Raw genomic sequence first — 18,483 nt, forward strand, 5'->3', positions numbered from 1 at the left:
ACCCTTAATCGCTACCTGAGGGGGGAGAAGACATTGAAAACGAAAGTTGAAAACTCAGTAAGTGGCAAGTTCTTTATAAGTAAACTCATAAAGCATGCTCAAGGAAAATCTGTAAATATGAATTAGTAAAGAAATAATAGTTAAAAGCGTCATTAACTCATAACCACTAGTCAAACCAACAAACTTGTACCCAAATCAATCATGGCAAGGTGCCTAAATATACGGCCAAAGATAGCTCGCACATGACTAAGGAATCATGCGACCAAAACTAGCTCACGCATATTTAGTACCCACCACGATAACAACCTCCAATCAATCCACCATGATAGCATACTAAATACATAGCCTGTAATAGCTAACACGTGATCCATATTCACGAGGAAACACGCAGCCAAATGGAGCTCAAGCATACTTAGCACCTACCACAGTAACAACATCCATACCGCTCCTATGTGCACATAGAGCCACCCACCATGGGTTAAGCTAGGCCCGAAGCCATATCACAATCCTCCATCCACATCCTCACCTAGGCTCAGGTTCTTGGATCTTCGGTCACGACCTCTTTTAGTTCCGGAACCCTTGACAACCATTGGTGGCACTATGGAAATACATTCACGTATGTAGCCTTAGGAAAATCACATTCTCGTTTACCATAAGTATCAGTTAAACATATTTCAAACCAAGTATAATCAGAACTTGAAACATGGTTTTATAAAGCTCAAGTCATACGCATTCTTAAAATCACGATGAATAAACACATCGTTTAAGTATAAATAGAAACAAGAACTTGAAACCAATTTTTATAAAATTCAAGTCATAAACATTCTTAAAAACGTGATGCGTACATATTGTTTAAACATAAATGAAAGCATGTCATAAAAAGCTTAAGTCGTAGTAGTTCCCAAGCCATATCATGAGATAACATGTATAAATATAAAGAATGCTTGAAAATAAGTACTCACAGTCAATAACTTGATCCCTCGGGGTTAGACGCTTTCCCCACTTCAATTTGGCCTAAAACAATGATCAATGACCCTCAGTTATCTTCGCATATCAAGATATCACAACTATCTCTAAAATACTTGATCATGACAACTAAAACTATTTATGGTTCAATTGGTTGAATTCCACTTCTCTTATTAACTTTGTATCATTCACCACATGTTTTAATTTAGGCTAAATATTTCACTTTTGAGCCTTTAAACTTCAACTTAAACTCCTAACGCCACAAGTAACCAAACTTAAGTCGTCTTGTAAAACCATATGCTCTTATACCCAATATCCATACCTCAGAGGTTTAGATCCATTAACAATCTCAAAGCCAAACTAACAAATCAATAACTTAAGAGATTACCCACACTTGTTCTAAACGATCTTAAGTGTGGTGACAATGCTTCATAGTTCTGTAAAGCCTCCAACTTTCCATTCAAACATCATGAGTAATATTAAGTTCATGCTAAAACTAAATGAGCATTTAAGAACTCTAAGAGAACTCATTAAATTTACCTAAAACCTTTTTGATACCTTGTCGAAATCACCTTGACTGCACATTAACGGCTTTCTAAATTCAAATCTAGTACCTAAAACCATTTTATGCTTCGAGCTTATAGAGGTAACACCCAAGCGAACTCCAAGGTTATTGGAAAGTCCACTTCGACTCTAGGACCCGAGTATCATGGGTAAATCCATTTTAATGCTTAAACTTAGTGGGTATTTCAAGAGCTCTAAGAAAGTTCAATAAAACTATTCTAAACATTAACAAGAACTTAATAAAGCACCCGTAACTTCAACGAACAACACCCTAACTGCCATCTAAATTTGAATTAAGCATCCAACATCAGAGGTTACTCAATATTATCAATGAAGTTAAATGGGTACTCAACATCCGATCCAAAAAGCTTAGAAACTTACCAAAGTTGTATCAAAACGTCAAATTTCAAGCTTTCAAATGACTGGACAGCGGCTCAAATTCTTCTAAAACTCAAATCTGCTATCAATATGTAATGGCTATTTGTGAAAATCAAGTCAAAACTTAATGGGTAATTGAAACTCATCAAGAAATCCAACTAAAATGAAGAAGATTTACCCCAAAAACTTAGATTCGATGATAAAGAGTTGAAAAAGAACGAAGTTGGCAGCAATTCGGCTTGTAAAACGATGGTTAGGTGCTAGGCAACTCGACTGACAACAAAATCCTTGGAGGGACTCAGACAGAACGACTTCGATCGAGCCTAAAGACTTAAAATTTGCGTGACCTGCAAAGGTTTCGACGTGGGGTGGTTGTCGTTTAGCTAGATGGGCAACGTGACGGTAGTTCATTTGGTATCGATGAGCCACAACGCACGAAGGAAGACGCACAGCGTCGGCTGGGTTACATTGGTGTGCAATCATCATCCGACAGTCAAACGCCGCAAGGGTGGTGTCGGCTAAAGGAGAGAAAGAGACGGTGAGCGCACGATGAGTGGAAGAGAGATTTCTAGAGAGGGGAGGGGGTTTTCATGATTTTTTTTTTTGGAGAAGAAGAAGAAACTTTCTTCTTTTCTTTTTTGTAACCTTAATAATAATAAAATTGACCAAATTGCCCCTCACTCCAATTTAAACCTACTTTTTGTCCTTATCTTCATTCTTTTCGACATCTAATAAAATAATTTAAATTTTAAACCCAACTAAAAATAGTTCTAAATTTTCTTTTCAATTAACTCAACCTTAAAAGAGTATAAAAAGTACTCCAAATTGTTTTTCACCATGTAGGAGATATTAAATAAATTAATAAAATAAAGAAGAGCGAAAAGAGGGCTTACACTAGACGTGGGAATGATTCATATTATTGAAAGAAAGAAATAAGTAGAAGCTAATGTGTAATTTATGTTTTATAAAAATGAGGCGTTGAGAGTTTGTTTATGAAAATGAAAATGAATTTATGTGATTGAATTGTATTTCCTAAAAGGATTTTAAAATCATCACTCACTAAGTATTTGACTTACATGTTAAGGTTTCCTTCCCTAGGTTCAAGGCATTAAGGCCAAGATAAGAAGGATAAGGCAAGCTGCTACACGTTAAAGTGAGTAAGCTAGGCGTTTAAGTGAAGTTGTGCTAGGTGTTGAAGGCTTGAGAGTTTTATTTTAAGTCTTTGTTGTAAAGAGAGCATGTATTGTATTTTGAACGCAAATGTTAAGTAATAAAGAGAACTTGTTTGTTATATTCCGCGGCAGTGTATTTTTATTATCGCTTAGCATTTAAAGTGTTTAAAGTTGAACTAGGGAATAAAGCTATGGTTCAAGTTGCTTAAAGATTGGTTGTTGGTTGTGTTAATTTCGCTTACTAGGCGTTCTGCGGCTATATCTTGCGGGAGATACACTTCTAGGCAGTCATGTTTTCACTTGGTCGCACCAAGTGACCTTGGGGTGGGGCGTGACAATTTTTCCAAATGGAAAGTTGTGGATTGCTATTCTTCTTGTTGACCCGATTATCAAGTGTTGACTGTGTTGCAATAAACTTAGACTGGCATGGATCGTTCCTTAGGCTTTGAGCCCACTGATGAGATGTTGACTTACTAGTGAATAACAAATTTTAAAATAATTGTTTCATATTAAAATAAAGGAAACTTATTTTAAACGAAAAAACTAGTAAGTACTATTATAAATATTAGTAAAATAGATATTCATTATTATAAAGGGAAGGATAGACCTGAAGAAACTATTTAGCACATTTATAAAAGAAAAATTTTCATAAATATAACAAACCGTAAAGGATTGACCGTTTTTTTAATATTTCAGGTCTATCCTTCCCTTTTATTGTCTTTCTTCTCCTCTTTCTCTATGATTTTTTTTTCTTTCCATTGTCTTTCTTCTCTTCCTCTTCTTTTTTTTTTCCAAATCATTATTTGGTTCAAGATCGTGTATCAAATATAAAAGATTTATTTATTTTTATTTTTTTAAACTGTTATTTGGTTGTTAAAGATCGTGTACTAAATATAAAAAATCTTGAAAAAAACATTATTCAGATTTGGGTAGTCATATCTAAACGGTCGTGTACCAAAGAATCTTGTCAAATCTAAACGATCATGGACAAAAAATAGCAAAATCTAAAATATCGTGTACCAAAGAATCTTAAAAAAATTGTTTAGATTTGGGTAGTCAAATCTAAATGATCATGTAAAATAAATAAACGATCGTGTAGTCAAATTTAAATGATCATGTACCAAAAGAATTTTGAAAAAAATACAAACGATAATGTAGCCAAATTTAAACGATCGTGTAATCAAATAAAACGAGTGTACAGAGAATTTTGAAAAAAATCGTTCAGATTTGAACGATCGTCTACCAAACAATAGCTAAATCTAAACGATCGTGTACCAAATATATTACGTACATTGTTGATGGAGCATTTTTTGTATTTCTATTATAGGCTTGTAAATTTTTTTTTTTATTTTTAAAATTATTATATACAATGTAGTTATTTTATGGCTTTGTTATATTTTTGAAAAGAGCCTCTTATAAAATTAATTGCCACAATCTGAAATTAAAGTTTTTGTCAAATATTGAGTAAGCAAAAGAATGGTCAAGTTAGGCGGCCAAAGTTTAGCATCCCGTGTCAAGTAAACACAACTCCCCACCAAAACATACTTACTCGGATTGCAACATTTTATTTATAAAAATATATTTCGGTATATATGTGTGTGTGTGCATGTAAAGATAAAAAGAGATCATAAAATTAAATTTAGGCTTAGGCTGTACATCTTTTCCGGTTATTCAAAATAAATAAATAAATACATAAAAGGAAGAAAACAAATTATCCCAAATATAATGTTATAATATGTCATTTCTTTTTCATATTTATCTTGATTTTTCTCCTTTTTGTTGGGTATTGAGCTTTAATATATATAACTAACTCTTAAAGTTAGATCTCATCTTTACATTCTGATATTTATTAGGGGCGAATCTACGAAAGGACAAGAAACATGTACCTTCTTTACCTTTTGCAATTATACATGCGTATATTGTATTTTTAGAAGGTATAAAAAATATATGTAATATTAGAATATATAAAAAAAAAATACTTCTCTAAGATTGTTGCTTGCTCGGTTGGTTAAGTGATAGATCTTTGAATCTTTGCTTTTGGTTTCAAGACTAAGCATGTGTGCTTTTGAAATTAGTCATAGTAATTACATTACTTTTAAGAAAAAATGTATGGTACAAATTAAGATGCTTTGTACCTAATTTAGAAGTTAATGAACTAAAACTTTTAATTTATATAAAGTTGTGTCCCTAAATAAAATTATAAATTAGTGACAATTCATATGCTAATCAGTTATGTTCGCTTTAACAATATTATATGATTTGAATATTATAACGATGCATTTAAAATCATATCTATATGAGGTCATGTTCCCCTATATAAAGTTGAAATGCTTGTATAATCCTTAGATTTTCATCAGAAGTAAAAATGAAATCCAAATATTCTCTATTTTTATGTCTTCTACTTTTGTCTGTTTTAGTCCTCTCATGGGCTACACAAATCCACACAACTCAAGATGAGAAACAAGGTATCTAATCTAACACACACATATCTCTCTTCATTTTTTAGTGTTCAAGCTTTTTTAACATAACTTACGAAATTTCCATGCATATTTTGCATGAAAGCTAAGTAAAACTATTGTTCCCACTTGTGTTAAATCTTTTGAACACACCAAACTTTACCAAAAGATTTCGAGCCGTTTTGGGATAATTAATTGATCAACAACCAATAAAAAAAGAATTTTTCTTTCATCATTTTTAAAATATCTTTTAAATTTTGTTATGTGTGATTATAATTAAAAGAAAACTACACGGTGTTTACACCTATTTTTAACAACAGAGGAAGCTATCCAAATGAAAAACCTATCACATACCAAAGGGACAGTAAAAAACTGTAACACGGCAGTTTTTATTCTTTTAAAAAAAATGATGTTTTGTTTAAAAAAAGGTGATCCGACAAGTGCATCTACCTAATCATTCCTCTTATTAAAATTTGATGGAAAATATGTAAATAAAAAAAAAAAAAGATGGAGCCAAATATTGCACTTACTTAACAAATATATGATTGAGAAAGGTTCTGTAAATTCTGATGTGTAAAGGGGTGAAAGTAAGTGGTGTAAATGAAATCTTTGTGTATTTAGTTTCAGCAGAGGATGTAGCACATGTGGACAACGACGGCACTTCTGAAGATCGGAAGTATGCTACAGGACCACCGCCTGGCTGGGGAGGCTTCGGTGGAGGCGGCGGCGGTCGTTCATGGAAAGGAGGCGGCGGGAAGGGAGGTGGTGGAAAAGGAGGCAGAAACTGAGATCATAGCAAATATGTAATATGATGTATGTTTTGAAGGGATAAAAGTATATGTGTGTATAATAATATAAGTATAAGTAACAAAGTTCGAATAATTCAGGAAGCAGAGTTGTTCCAATAAACTTTGAAGCTGTGGATTTCGCTCGTGAAGTATGTTTGTCATTGCAACACTTTTTTGTCTCTTTTGTTGTGAGATATATTATCAGCCAGTGTAAAGAATAAATAAAATAATGGCATTATTCAATATTCCACCCTCTTTTTTTTTGTCTCTTTTTCAATCTCTATCTCAAATTATTACTTCGTCTGGAGCGGTGTGATTTGTAGTCTTTACATTTTACATTGAAATTTGGATAGAAGAACCAAAATTTTAAAATTTTAAAACAAAAACAACCTAAAAAAACTAATATTGCAACTAAAAAAGTTTTTTTCAAACAAAAGTAAAGGACAAAAATCGAAATAAATAATATTAATATAATTAAATATAACATAGAATAAATAAGGAAGTAGAGAATTCTCAAAAATATTTTTACTTTATCCCATTTCTTTGAATATTTTACGAATATGTCTTACAGAAACCCACCAACATTATTATTTAGGAATAAATTTGACAAACATAAGTGAACTACATAATTACTAAGGACGGGATATTTTCAAGACACATAACAAAGATGTTGGATGTGGAGGAGAATGACACAGACATGCAATGATACTTTAGGATAATGAATATCTATTTTACTAATATTTATAATAGTACTTTGTGAGTGAAATTTGCACTCCAGTGATAGCTATAGCAAAGCGGAGTGATTTCTGATTGTTAGTTGAGACTGCTATGCGAATAGAGCAGAGTTAGAGGAGGTGAAACTAGCTGTGGAGCAGAGTCAAGCAGCTTCACTACTAAAAAATACCCTTACTTGAGGCTTTGCATGAACTAATAAAAAAAAAAAAGATTTTTCTCCGGACACTTTTTAAATAAGTTAAGAACATCTATTCCCACCAAAAAAAAAAAAAATCAAAACTATTTTCATTCTTCCAATTAACCCAAAAATAAGTGTAGAAATATATTAGTATGAAAAAGTTTGTATAGTAGGCAATGTAATACAATAAAATTTCCCGCCGAACACCATTTCCCATATGTCTATCAAAGCAAAAGAGGGGGGGAAATGTGAAAGTTTCAAGAATGGCATTGGGAACTTCCACAAAAATGAAGCTTTTATTTCTTTCTTTTTTCCTGTCGTTGTCTCTGTTTTTGTCTTTTCCCTTCTCTTCCCAATTATCCATTTTTCTCCTTTAGCTTCTACCCACAAATGGGTCCTAAATCTTAATTTCCTCTCAAGCGGTGTTCTCATCCTTTTCCCTTCTCAAGTTTTTTCTTCTCATTTAGCGACAATGGCGGACCAAGTAAAGTTGTTGGATTTTTGGCCCAGCATGTTCGGGATGCGAGTCAGAGTAGCCCTTGCTCTGAAGTGCGTGCCCTACGAATATGTGGATGAAGATCTCACAAACAAGAGTCCTTTGCTTCTTCAAATGAACCCAATTCACAAGAAGATCCCTGTTCTTATTCATAACGGAAAACCCATTTGTGAATCTTCCATAATCGTCCAGTATATTGATGAATTTTGGAAGGATAAAGCTCCTCTTTTTCCGACTCATCCTTATGACAGAGCTCAGGCCAGATTTTGGGTTGATTTCATCGATAAGAAGGTAACATTTGTTTTAACATTTTATACAACGCATTCAAATTTCAAATATATAAGCTAACTCCAACGCTTGTAGGTATAAATATTATAGAAAATGGTAGATCATTGGACGTCAATAGAAGTCTAAGGTTGGGTAAAAACATTCTGGTTTGGTCTTAATCATGTCCAACTTTTCACTTTTTAAATTTTCCATGTTAGGAAGTCTGCTAAGAAAGTGTTGTTTGTTGTTTATTATATTGTTCTCTTTTAACATATTTTGAACATAAACATGAGCGAGTCCAAAATCCAACTTGTTTGTTCTTATTAACCTTTTTCAACGGAGTTCATTTTTTCTTCTAAGTGAAGTGGAGTATCTATGTGTTCAAATATGTTTAATGTACTATAAGTGAATTTTAGCAATTTCTTCTTTAAGAAGGACCAAACTCATGAAAGTGATCATTGACCAATGTACATTGAGGGCAAAATTGAAAAATGAACTAAAAGATTGGGGGCTACTGATTATATTTAGTATGTGAGCTTAGAACTAGGAAAAAGTTGAAATCCATAACTCTCAGTTCTTATTACCATGAAATTATAATTATTAAAAATTCAAATGACATGTGTAATTTCAGATCAGTACTAATGCAGGCAAGAGTAGTACTAACTTGTGTGACTATTTTCGGAAGTCCTTGTGTTTCCATCTCCCATTATATATTTTTCTAAAAAAAGAACTGCAGCTTTTTGATAGTGGTAGGAAAGTTTGGGCTTGCAAAGGAGAGGAGCAAGAAGAAGGTAAAAAGGAGGTAATAAGAATATTGAAGCAGCTTGAAGAAGTAATCGGGGAGAAGGCTTACTTTGGAGGTGAATGTTTAGGATTTGTAGACATAGTTTTGATTGGATATTACACTTGGTTTTATGCCTATGAGACCATTGGAAACTTCAGCATTGAGTCCGAGTGTCCAAAGATAATGAGTTGGGTAAAGAGATGCTTACAAAATGAGAGTGTTTCTAAGTCCCTACCTGACCCCAAAAAGGTTTGTGATTTTGTGCTTCAAATGAAGAAAAAGTATGGGCTTTGACTAAACCCAAGCTGCTGAAGCTACCCTCTTGAAGTTTTTATTTGTAGTGTTTTATATATGTTAGTTTCTGTTCGGACCCTGAAAAAGGGTTTGTTTGCACACTCTGATGTTTGAGTTTTCAACATTATCAATGCAGTTAGTGATTATGTAAATAAATGACATGTCCAACTTGATTGATTTCAATTAAGGGTGAACAAGGTAGACCAAACAAATCAACTAAATCGAGCTTCTAATTGAGGGAGGGAAAAGGGCAAATGAGTAGGTTTGTGTAACCCCACTTGCACGATAAAGGGCAAATAGATAAAAATATTTCTACTCCACTAGATAGTATGAGATGATTAAGTGCAACTTATAAGCAGTATGTTATATGAAAAAAACAAAATAAATGTTTATCTATCCATAAGCAAGAAGAGTAGTGTTATAATCCTTAAATAATGCATTAGTTTAATATGGTAATTCATGTGATTCAATTTAAATATGTTAACAAGACCAATACATTTGAAATATAATAATTCAATTAAACACAATGAAAACCTCAACCAACTTGCAATTGCACAAACATGTAGACAAAGGAACAAAAAGAATTGCCAACATCTTGGGGTTGGGTTTTGCTAAGCACATAACTATAATCGACCTTTCAATCAAGCACTTTTATATTTTATGGAAAATGATTAAGTATATTCTATCTTTCATGCTCCTTCGTCTCTCCATTACATAAAAGTAAAAGAAGTTTAAAAGAATATTAGATAATTGCATTTGTGTGCAATGGAGGGATGAAGAGCATATGAAATTGCATTACGTGATATCCGTTGGTACTTTTAATATACCATCTAAACTTTGGAATATCAAGAAAGATACAACAAAATGGAAATGAAGGAAATAAGTTTGACCTTCTGCTCCAATAAAGGAACCAATAGGGTAAGCCACCTAACTCCATGTCTATGCTTTTGTTTTCCATTTTCGTCCTTCCGCACTTATTCATTTACCCTTCTCCTCTCTCTTAAAGCTCAAATCTTCGTTTTCTCAATTTTCTATCCATTTGAGTAACAATGGGAGAGGAAGTGAAGCTATTAGATTTCTGGCCCAGCATGTTTGGGATGAGAGTTAAAATAGCTCTGGCAGAGAAGGGTGTGGCGTATGAGTATGTGGAACAAGACCTCAGAAATAAGAGCCCTTTGCTTCTACAAATGAACCCAATTCACAAGCAGATCCCAGTTCTTATTCATAATGGAAAACCCATTTGTGAATCTTCCATTATTGTTGAGTATATTGATGAATTTTGGAAGGATAAAGCTCCTCTGTTGCCGTCCGATCCTTATGAAAGAGCTCAGGCCAGATTTTGGGTGGATTTCATCGACAAGAAGGTGAACATTTGTTATCTCCCTCCCTTTTGAACTACTCAATTTCTTTTGTTCATATTCCTTAGCGTTCATCTTTAATCTTAATTGATTTTAATTTTGGAGAAAAATTTACATTAGGTAGTCCAGGGATGTTGAGTTTGACTCAATTTCTCAAAAAACAACATGTTTCTTCAACATGTGTTGAGAATGACTGACAACGTTCTGTATTTAATTCATCCTCTGAAATGATTTTTTTCTGTATATGTAATTTAGATCTCAAACGTTTTTCGTTAGGTTTTTATAAAATGTTTGTTTGAGCTAGCTATTTAGAGAGTGCTAAATTTTTGGTAACATATTCTCTCAATTTGATTATTTAATTCTAAGCAAAAGTTGATTTCAATTCCTTCTCCTATTATAGGTACTGTGTTAACTTTGGAAAGCAATGGACAAGAAACGATTTAGCATCAAAGCGGTGTCATAATTGATTTTGTTTAACACTCCGTTTTTACAATAAGAAATTCAAAACAAAAAAAAAACTAAAGCTAAAATGGTTTGCCAAATCAAAACCTAAATGATTGTGTATTGATGCTTCAAAATGTAGATTTATGAAAGCGCGAAGAAGATATACACGAAAAAGGGAGAGGAGCAGGAGGGAGGGAAGAAGGAGGTTATAGAAATACTGAAGCAACTGGAACAAGTTCTAGGGGAAAAGGCTTATTTTGGAGGTGAATGTTTTGGATATTTAGACATTGGTTTGATTGGATTCTCTTCATGGTTTTATGCATATGAGACAATTGGGAACTTCAGCATTGAGGCTGAGTGTCCGAAGTTAATAAGTTGGGTGAAAAGATGTTTGGAAAAGGAGAGTGTTTCTAATTCTCTGCCTGATCCAAAAAAGGTTTGTGAGTCTTTGCTTCAATTTAAGAAAAGGTTTGACTAAACAAAACTGCATCCTATCCTTTCACCGCTGGAGATGCTTCTACGGTTCTTCGTGGTTTTTGGTGAGTTTTTCTCTACTTGTGAGAAGGCTTATTTGTTGGACTTTTCCTTGTTTTTGGATGCTCTTCTTTTTAAGAAGAACTACTTTCTTCCTTTCTAGGTTGTCGGAATGATGCTTTTCAAACAAATAAATAAACAGTTCATTTAATTTGCAATGTTGTTGTTGTTATTATTACTATCATTCAATAAATGTCATGTGCCCTTTGTTAATTTCCAGATCACAAAATTATGACGTTTCTTGGTTTTTTAACACTAAAAAATTGGTATATAATGTAATACTCACGTAAGTATTATTAAAGTTTAATGTTTGACTTGTAGAGATAATAATTGATGAAAATATATGTATAGGATATGTAAATTTTCAATTCATCAAAAAAATTGAATTTAGGACTTTGGCATAAATAAAATAATTAAAATGTAAAGATTGTATCACATATTCAAATGTAGAAGATATGATATTTATGGCTTTGACATTAAAAATTAGCAACTCAATCTTCAATTACAATTCAGCTAAACCATAAGCTCATTAATATATAAAATGGAAAAGTGTTGGTTTATTTTATTTCTCCAAACATCACAGTAGTTTCCTTTACCATCAAAAGATGAGATCTACCAATAGAAAATACTTTATCTATTGAATAACTAATATTTGAAAACTGAATTATGCTATTATGGATTCAACACTAAATTTATCCTATATATTATTCTAGAAAATAAATTGTAATTCAAAGTGTATATATAGTCTCTTTTCTCTTATATAGCTCAAATATAAAGGTTATTATACACATTCTTAGACTTCCCATTTCTGAGTTTTATGTTAACCATTTGATATAACCACTCAGGACAGTTTAACATTCTTTTTTTTATTTATTTATTTATTTATTCATTTATTTATTTTGCATAATAATATTTAGTCCATCTTCATCCCTCTAGATTGCCAAAAATGTTTCATACCCAATAGTTTTGAACAATATGTCATTACATTTCCCAGTGCAATTATTGATTTTCTCTTAAATAGCATTTAGTTACGACCTTCAATGGTATCAGAGCCATAGCAGCTCACTTTTCTTTCTCCTCTCTTCTCTCATGGAGTAAACTTCTCTCTAAATCTGGGGTGGAAGGATGGTAAAGTTTAATAAGTTTTAATTCTTTATAATAATTCTTAATCTATTTCTTGTTTAAAATTACATTCGGGTATTCTTTCTTATCTTGATAATCTTCTCAGTTTAAAAGGATTGGTTCTCAGTATTCATGATAAATGTGTGGTTAACCTTCATCATAGAGAACAATCGGTTTAAATATCTGAAGAATATTCAAGATTAAGATCGATTGATCGAAAAATCTGATTTAAGCCAATAAATAAGTTATTATTATTATAAAAGAATTAACTCTTAATAGATTTTAAGTTTATCATCCCAAAATCTCTAGATCCTCTTCTCTACACATGCTTTCTAAACTACTTTCCAAGCTCTCTCCTCACTTCCCCATGATCGCAGACACAACTTCTTCTTCCTCTTCTTCTTCAATTACTTCAAAAAACCACCCCAGATCAAACGATGATCTATCAAAAGCCATAGCCGAACATAATTCAGCCGAAGCCCATCTGGCTCAGGTTGAAAACCGACTCAAAAATTGGTCTATTCCAAAGGTAGATCCAAGCCAAGTATACAAGATTAATACCTTCAATTTCTCTCAGCAAGATGTTATCGTCATCACTGAAGAGAATGTTGCAATGAAAGATGAATTCACTACAATCAACCTTCTACCTGAAGAAACCCTCTTCAAAGTGAAGAACAAGTTCAAATACCTCCACATCGGATATGTTCAAGTAGCCTTGAAGCCTCTCTTTAAAGAAGGACTAGACGTACCTATCTACCTTGCTCTAAGAGATAAAAGGCATCTCAGGTTCACTCCCTCGCTCCTAGGGATTGTTCAATCAAACTTGGAACAAAGACCAGTTTATTTCAACTGCAAACTTGGTCTCACAGTCTCTCTACAAGACAGAAGCATCATGGACACCCTAAGCCTTGATGTTCATTCGCAAGAACTTGAGCTGAAAGACGGATCACTTCCTTTCGCAGTATCATACCGCATCTACTTTAAACCGATGCATACGAATCTTTCTCCCAAATGATATACTATGCTTATGGAAGTCAACGTTGAAAAGTCTTCCATGACGATTCCAAGAACTCTTAAATGGGTAGAACTCATGAAGGGTCCCATTTGGAATTTGCAAGAAGAAACAACCCCTGTTAGGAGAACCAGCACAGAGGCATCAATCACTAAGTTTCCCGATGGAAACGTCGAAGTTCAATTTAATTCTGAGGCAACATACCCTAGAATTAGTGAAATCATGAGCAGCCGTCCTAGCACATCTTCAGTAGCAAGGACAGTCAGCTCGTACCCAGATTCTCACAGAAGATCTGAATCAATACGGACGTCAATGGACTTATCCAATCCCCGCTGTTCATTATGAAAGAGAAGATGGATCCCTTTCTCCTACCCAATCTGACATGGAAAGGAGAATTGAACCAGTCTATAATCAAATCAACGTCATCTCTAGCCACAACAACGATGCACGTTTTCAAGAGTATTACAGCAAGTACCTGGACATGTGGCTTGTTGCTCCCTCTGAGACGAGGAAACCCTTTCTCCCTATGCCAGACTTCATCGCAAGAATGAGGCAAAAGGAGCGATCCAGAAATGAAGCTCTCATAAAAAAACTCGAAGTGGATGGCCAAGTCACAATGATCAAAGGATCAGTTGTTTGGGTCACAACAAAGGGTAAAGAAATAGCTTCAAACTATCCTCCCGAAGAAGAAGCTTATTTCCCTCATCCCGTAATTCCTGCCATCAAAATGGTCTCTTCTTCGTACAAGACCATCGATGACGATAAGGTTTAAAAGGTCGGAGTTCGCGAAATCAAGAATATCCAACATCAACTTAATTATACCAACAAAGTCCTTTCTACAATCTCCAGTAGAAAGAATAGAGAATCCAGGCCTTCAGATGAAGAACAAAAACCCTGAAATTCCTCGAGTTGACCCTAATCAACCAATATTCCAGCCCACAGCTTTAATATTGGCCAACTCAAAGATGATGCTTCAGACTATTTAGCTGAAATCAACAAGCACCTTACCGCTATTTCATAAATAAAGATAGTTCAAAACTAACATGAATATAGTACATAAAAGGATGTATCGTAGACAAAAATATGTGAAGTTTGTTATATGATCATCAACTAATCAATGTCACTAATTCCAAAATCAAGTGATCCAAATTAAATTAAATTAAATTAAATTAAATTTTGAATAAGAAGTCATACATCGCTATATAAATGGAAATTTGAAACAGTCAAAAGTTAAGTCCTAATAAGAGAATTTATAATTCTCTCTTTCTTTCTTCAAACAAGAAATGAATTTTTCTTTACCTTTTTCTCTTTCATAGAAAAGTCATTGAAAAATGAAATGTCAAGAAAGAATTTTTCTTTCTTCTTCTATTCTTAGGCCATCAAAGATGCCATATTCCTCTCTTTTTTTTTCAAGAAAAAAAGAAGCAAGGATTTCTTCATAATATTGCTTTCCAACGTAAGCAATGACCATATGATCTCAAAAACAAAATCTATAACTTAAAGTTTTAGGGTTTTATAATCATATTCTTCTTTCTATCCTAAGAAGGATAGTTGGTAACTATAGGATTGTTATTCACTTTACACCATTATTCACACGAGATTTTGGAAGAAATGTAATTCGTGGCGAGATTTTGGAAGAAATGTAATTCGTGGAATTGAACTTTATATATTGTTTATGTAGTGCGGATACAATCTCTAAATATTCACTCATTTGATTATTTCTCTCAAGTACAAAATAAAATTTAGGTTCTTCGTCTCACAAGAAATTGTGTATTAGTGGCGCACCCAAAATGTCGCTAAAACGCAAAAAAAAAAAAAAGTTGCTAAAAGTATTAGCAAAGAAGAGTCATTCGTCGTTAGGACTATCACTGATTTCGCGTAGGTTAAAGTTTTAACAATGCAACATTTACGCGCCGAAGAATATATACTTTCATTGACTTTTGCTCGCTACTAAATGCTTACTTTTAGTAACATATGTTATGTCACTATTTGTTTTTTATAGTGACTATTAAAGACGCCACTAAATGTGGTGTTTTAGTGACATAATGTTGTTGCTAAAGGTTAATTTGTGATCGTTACAAACATCTTTTGTGACGCAAGGAAGTGCGCCAATAAAAGTATTTTATTACATAAAAAAAAAATAATATCTAATTGATTATATAACCCTATTATAAAATGTCAAATATAATAATTTTAAGAACTATCACTAAGCAACATGCAATAACACCAACTTTATCGTAAGAAATATATGTCAAGAAACTTCAATAAGCAAGAATTTAAGATTTCCATCAATTGAACTATTTAAATTTCTTGAATTAACTCAAGCTTTCAATCGAAGAACTAACAAATTGCATATATAGCTTTGAATATACATATAGTTGGTCATTACGTACTTACAACACAAGAACATCATTCTTATTCATATTACAAAATGAGTTATGATCATCGTTCTTAATCATAAAACACAAAGTATATGTAATAATAAGAAATAAAGACATCACCCTCCTCCAAACACCACAACACTCTTAGATAACTCCAAACTCAAAGTTTCACACCGATTGTTGTCCTCAACTTCTTGAAATCTACAAACAAAATAAGAATAGCATTAAAACTAAGAACTTTAACTTTTAAGTCTAAGAACTTTGATACTAGAATTATATCCTTGAAATAAAAACAAAATGTAGGATCTCTATGAAGCATTGAAAGCTTACAAACATATTTTAAGAATTAGTTGATGGTTGCTCACATAGTTATCTAAAGAATAAGAGAGAACACATGGGACGATTGGTCACATAACTATCAAAACAGTTTAATTTCTTAACCGTCGTTTGAATGATAATAGAAATACCTGTTATACTCAGCAGCACACCTCCAAGGGACGTCCAACCATTCATCCTTCGCCTTCTAAAATAATTAACATACACATGTGAAAAGGCTCTTAGAATGGTTTTATCATATTTCCAGATGTTGAACATGCCTAATACGTCCAATTAAAAAAGAAACCAGAGTAAGTCAACTAGAGCAAAGAGCCAACCAACTCTATCAGTATCATAGCGTTGCAATCTGAACAGCCTTACTAGTATCACAACATCAACAAGCACAACTACATCTGCACCTCTAGTATCACAAGAGACCATTGTTAAAATGTTATGCTAAACATTAATTGAAAAACAAACTAAAGAAAAGTAGCTAATTAAGTCTTGCGGACCAAAAAGAGCTCAAATGATATGCTGAATTAACAGTCAAAGAAACTCAGGTCTTCAATTTATTGATAAAATGAATACAGGTTGGTTCACTTATTCAAACACTGCATCAAAGAAGAAAATTGCTACAGGTCGATCGTATTTGTCAATACTTTCCACGACTACTTCAGTTGATTTACACTATCAAACTATTAAATTTATTTTGACTTATACTCTAACACCATAAGTTGCTGGTCCCTATGAGCCATGTAAACCTCTAAAGCTAGACCAAGGGAGAAAAGAAAAAATATTTTCTTACATTTATACAATGCAACAAGCCCATCAATGTGAAATATCAACTTCTATAAACCACAGTCATTGTGTTCTAGTTTCTACAATACACTCAGTCCTTACAAACCATGTGATGCATAAATCCATTCCTAAAATGAAGTTTTAAACTCACAAGAATTTTCAAACACAGAGCAAACACAACCTATAACATGAGTAAAAGATTTAGTAGAATTGAAATATCGCCAATTTGTTACCATCAATCTCAACTTTCATAGACTACACCCCTAAAGAACAAACAAAAAAAAACCTATTCTATGAAGCCCTTGAAAGACTACACCTGATACAATGAGCCCTACCAAACCAAAAAGGAACCTATTCCCATAATTCATAAGCATTTAAATTTCTTTGGGCACAAAACTGATCAGAAATAGAAATTTTTTTACATAAACTAAAACTTTAAGAATAATAACATTTAAGGAGGAGGCATATTGCAAAATCGAGGAGAAAGCATCATACTTGAGAAGTACTAGTCTCCTCCTGATGACTTAAATCACCTGCAAAACAAGAAACCAAGTAACAAGATGTTGATAAGATCCAAACATACCAATGATTCAACCAGACGATGTAATAGTGACAAACTCATTGTTGGCCCTGATGTTCGTGAAGCCCTTGAAAGAAATCTATTAAGCTCTCTATATTCATGTAAGGAAAGCTAGTGTCTATGTAATGTAATTCGATTTGTCTATACTCATTCATCTTAAGCAACAATTAACAGTAACATTTGTAAAAAAGACCAAAAGGAAAATAACATATCAAACAAAATGGAATATGAAATAGAACTGAAAACCTACATTGTCAAAGCTTTAGAATGAACTTATCCACAACGATCTGTTTGGTTGCTAAGAAAACTTAGGAGAAAAGGTGAGATAGCAAAGAAAATTGAAGATTTGAAATTTTCTATCCAATGAAATAGGAAACGGACCCTGAAAATACTAAAAAACTTTAAAACAAACATGAACATTACACAAAACCAAAAGAAAAACTTACATTTAACCTCTTTTCCATACATTAGACAAACTGGCGCTAAATTCTCATGGCATCTACACAAAACAAAGAGGCAAATTTAAGCCGAAACAATACAAAGACTATTAAGTCTTCAAAAGCCAAGAAATTGAATCTTAATATCAAGATTATATCCTAACAACCATAATAGTTAAAAAGAAACATCTATTTATAAGAGTTTTAACTGCTTCTTCGAAAGTTAATGATGTTAATAGCTAATGAAACTCCAACAATTAATGTTACTACAAAACACCACAATTAACATTTGCTTTCAGATTATATTTATCCGTGTCTAGAAGCTAGACTTGAACATGTACTAGAAGTGCTTGGAAAACCAATTTACCATGTAGTCAACAAATGATATACATATAAAGTCAGTAAATAGAGATTTTTTATTTCG

The 18,483-nt window shown here is 32.9% G+C and overlaps 3 protein-coding genes and 1 long non-coding RNA gene across 4 annotated transcripts; all 4 read left to right on the top strand.

Moving 5' to 3' along the window:
• Positions 1–5,296: 5,296 nt before the first annotated feature.
• LOC103492984 (uncharacterized) lies at positions 5,297–6,567 on the top strand. Its single transcript, XR_538362.2, has 2 exons — positions 5,297–5,545; positions 6,158–6,567. It is a non-coding gene; the product is annotated as an uncharacterized LOC103492984 (long non-coding RNA).
• Positions 6,568–7,525: 958 nt separating this feature from the next.
• Positions 7,526–9,261, top strand: LOC103492985 (probable glutathione S-transferase). Its single transcript, XM_008453591.3, has 2 exons — positions 7,526–8,024; positions 8,737–9,261. The coding sequence occupies exons 1-2, from the start codon at positions 7,710–7,712 to the stop codon at positions 9,076–9,078; spliced, it is 657 nt and encodes a 218-aa protein (XP_008451813.3). The 5' UTR covers positions 7,526–7,709; the 3' UTR covers positions 9,079–9,261.
• Positions 9,262–10,006: 745 nt separating this feature from the next.
• LOC103492986 (probable glutathione S-transferase) lies at positions 10,007–11,627 on the top strand. The gene is made up of 2 exons (XM_008453592.3): positions 10,007–10,442; positions 11,020–11,627. Exons 1-2 carry the CDS (start codon positions 10,128–10,130, stop codon positions 11,356–11,358), a joined length of 654 nt encoding a protein of 217 aa, XP_008451814.1. The 5' UTR covers positions 10,007–10,127; the 3' UTR covers positions 11,359–11,627.
• A 1,276-nt stretch (positions 11,628–12,903) lies between these two features.
• LOC107991186 (uncharacterized) lies at positions 12,904–13,551 on the top strand. Its single transcript, XM_017045663.2, has one exon. It carries the CDS (start codon positions 12,904–12,906, stop codon positions 13,549–13,551), a length of 648 nt encoding a protein of 215 aa, XP_016901152.2.
• The last annotated feature ends 4,932 nt before the right edge of the window (positions 13,552–18,483 follow it).

The sequence above is a fragment of the Cucumis melo genome, chromosome 7 (assembly GCF_025177605.1).
Source record: "Cucumis melo cultivar AY chromosome 7, USDA_Cmelo_AY_1.0, whole genome shotgun sequence".
Lineage (NCBI taxonomy): Eukaryota > Viridiplantae > Streptophyta > Magnoliopsida > Cucurbitales > Cucurbitaceae > Cucumis > Cucumis melo.

Bases quoted from the DNA above. Each gene is read 5' to 3' on its own strand.
- LOC107991186 (XM_017045663.2), top strand. From the start codon at position 12,904: ATGATCGCAGACACAACTTCTTCTTCCTCTTCTTCTTCAATTACTTCA.
- LOC103492986 (XM_008453592.3), top strand. From the start codon at position 10,128: ATGGGAGAGGAAGTGAAGCTATTAGATTTCTGGCCCAGCATGTTTGGG. The intron at 10,443-11,019 runs GTGAACATTTGT...TTCAAAATGTAG, and splicing joins TGGATTTCATCGACAAGAAG to ATTTATGAAAGCGCGAAGAA.
- LOC103492985 (XM_008453591.3), top strand. From the start codon at position 7,710: ATGGCGGACCAAGTAAAGTTGTTGGATTTTTGGCCCAGCATGTTCGGG. The intron at 8,025-8,736 runs GTAACATTTGTT...AAAGAACTGCAG, and splicing joins TTGATTTCATCGATAAGAAG to CTTTTTGATAGTGGTAGGAA.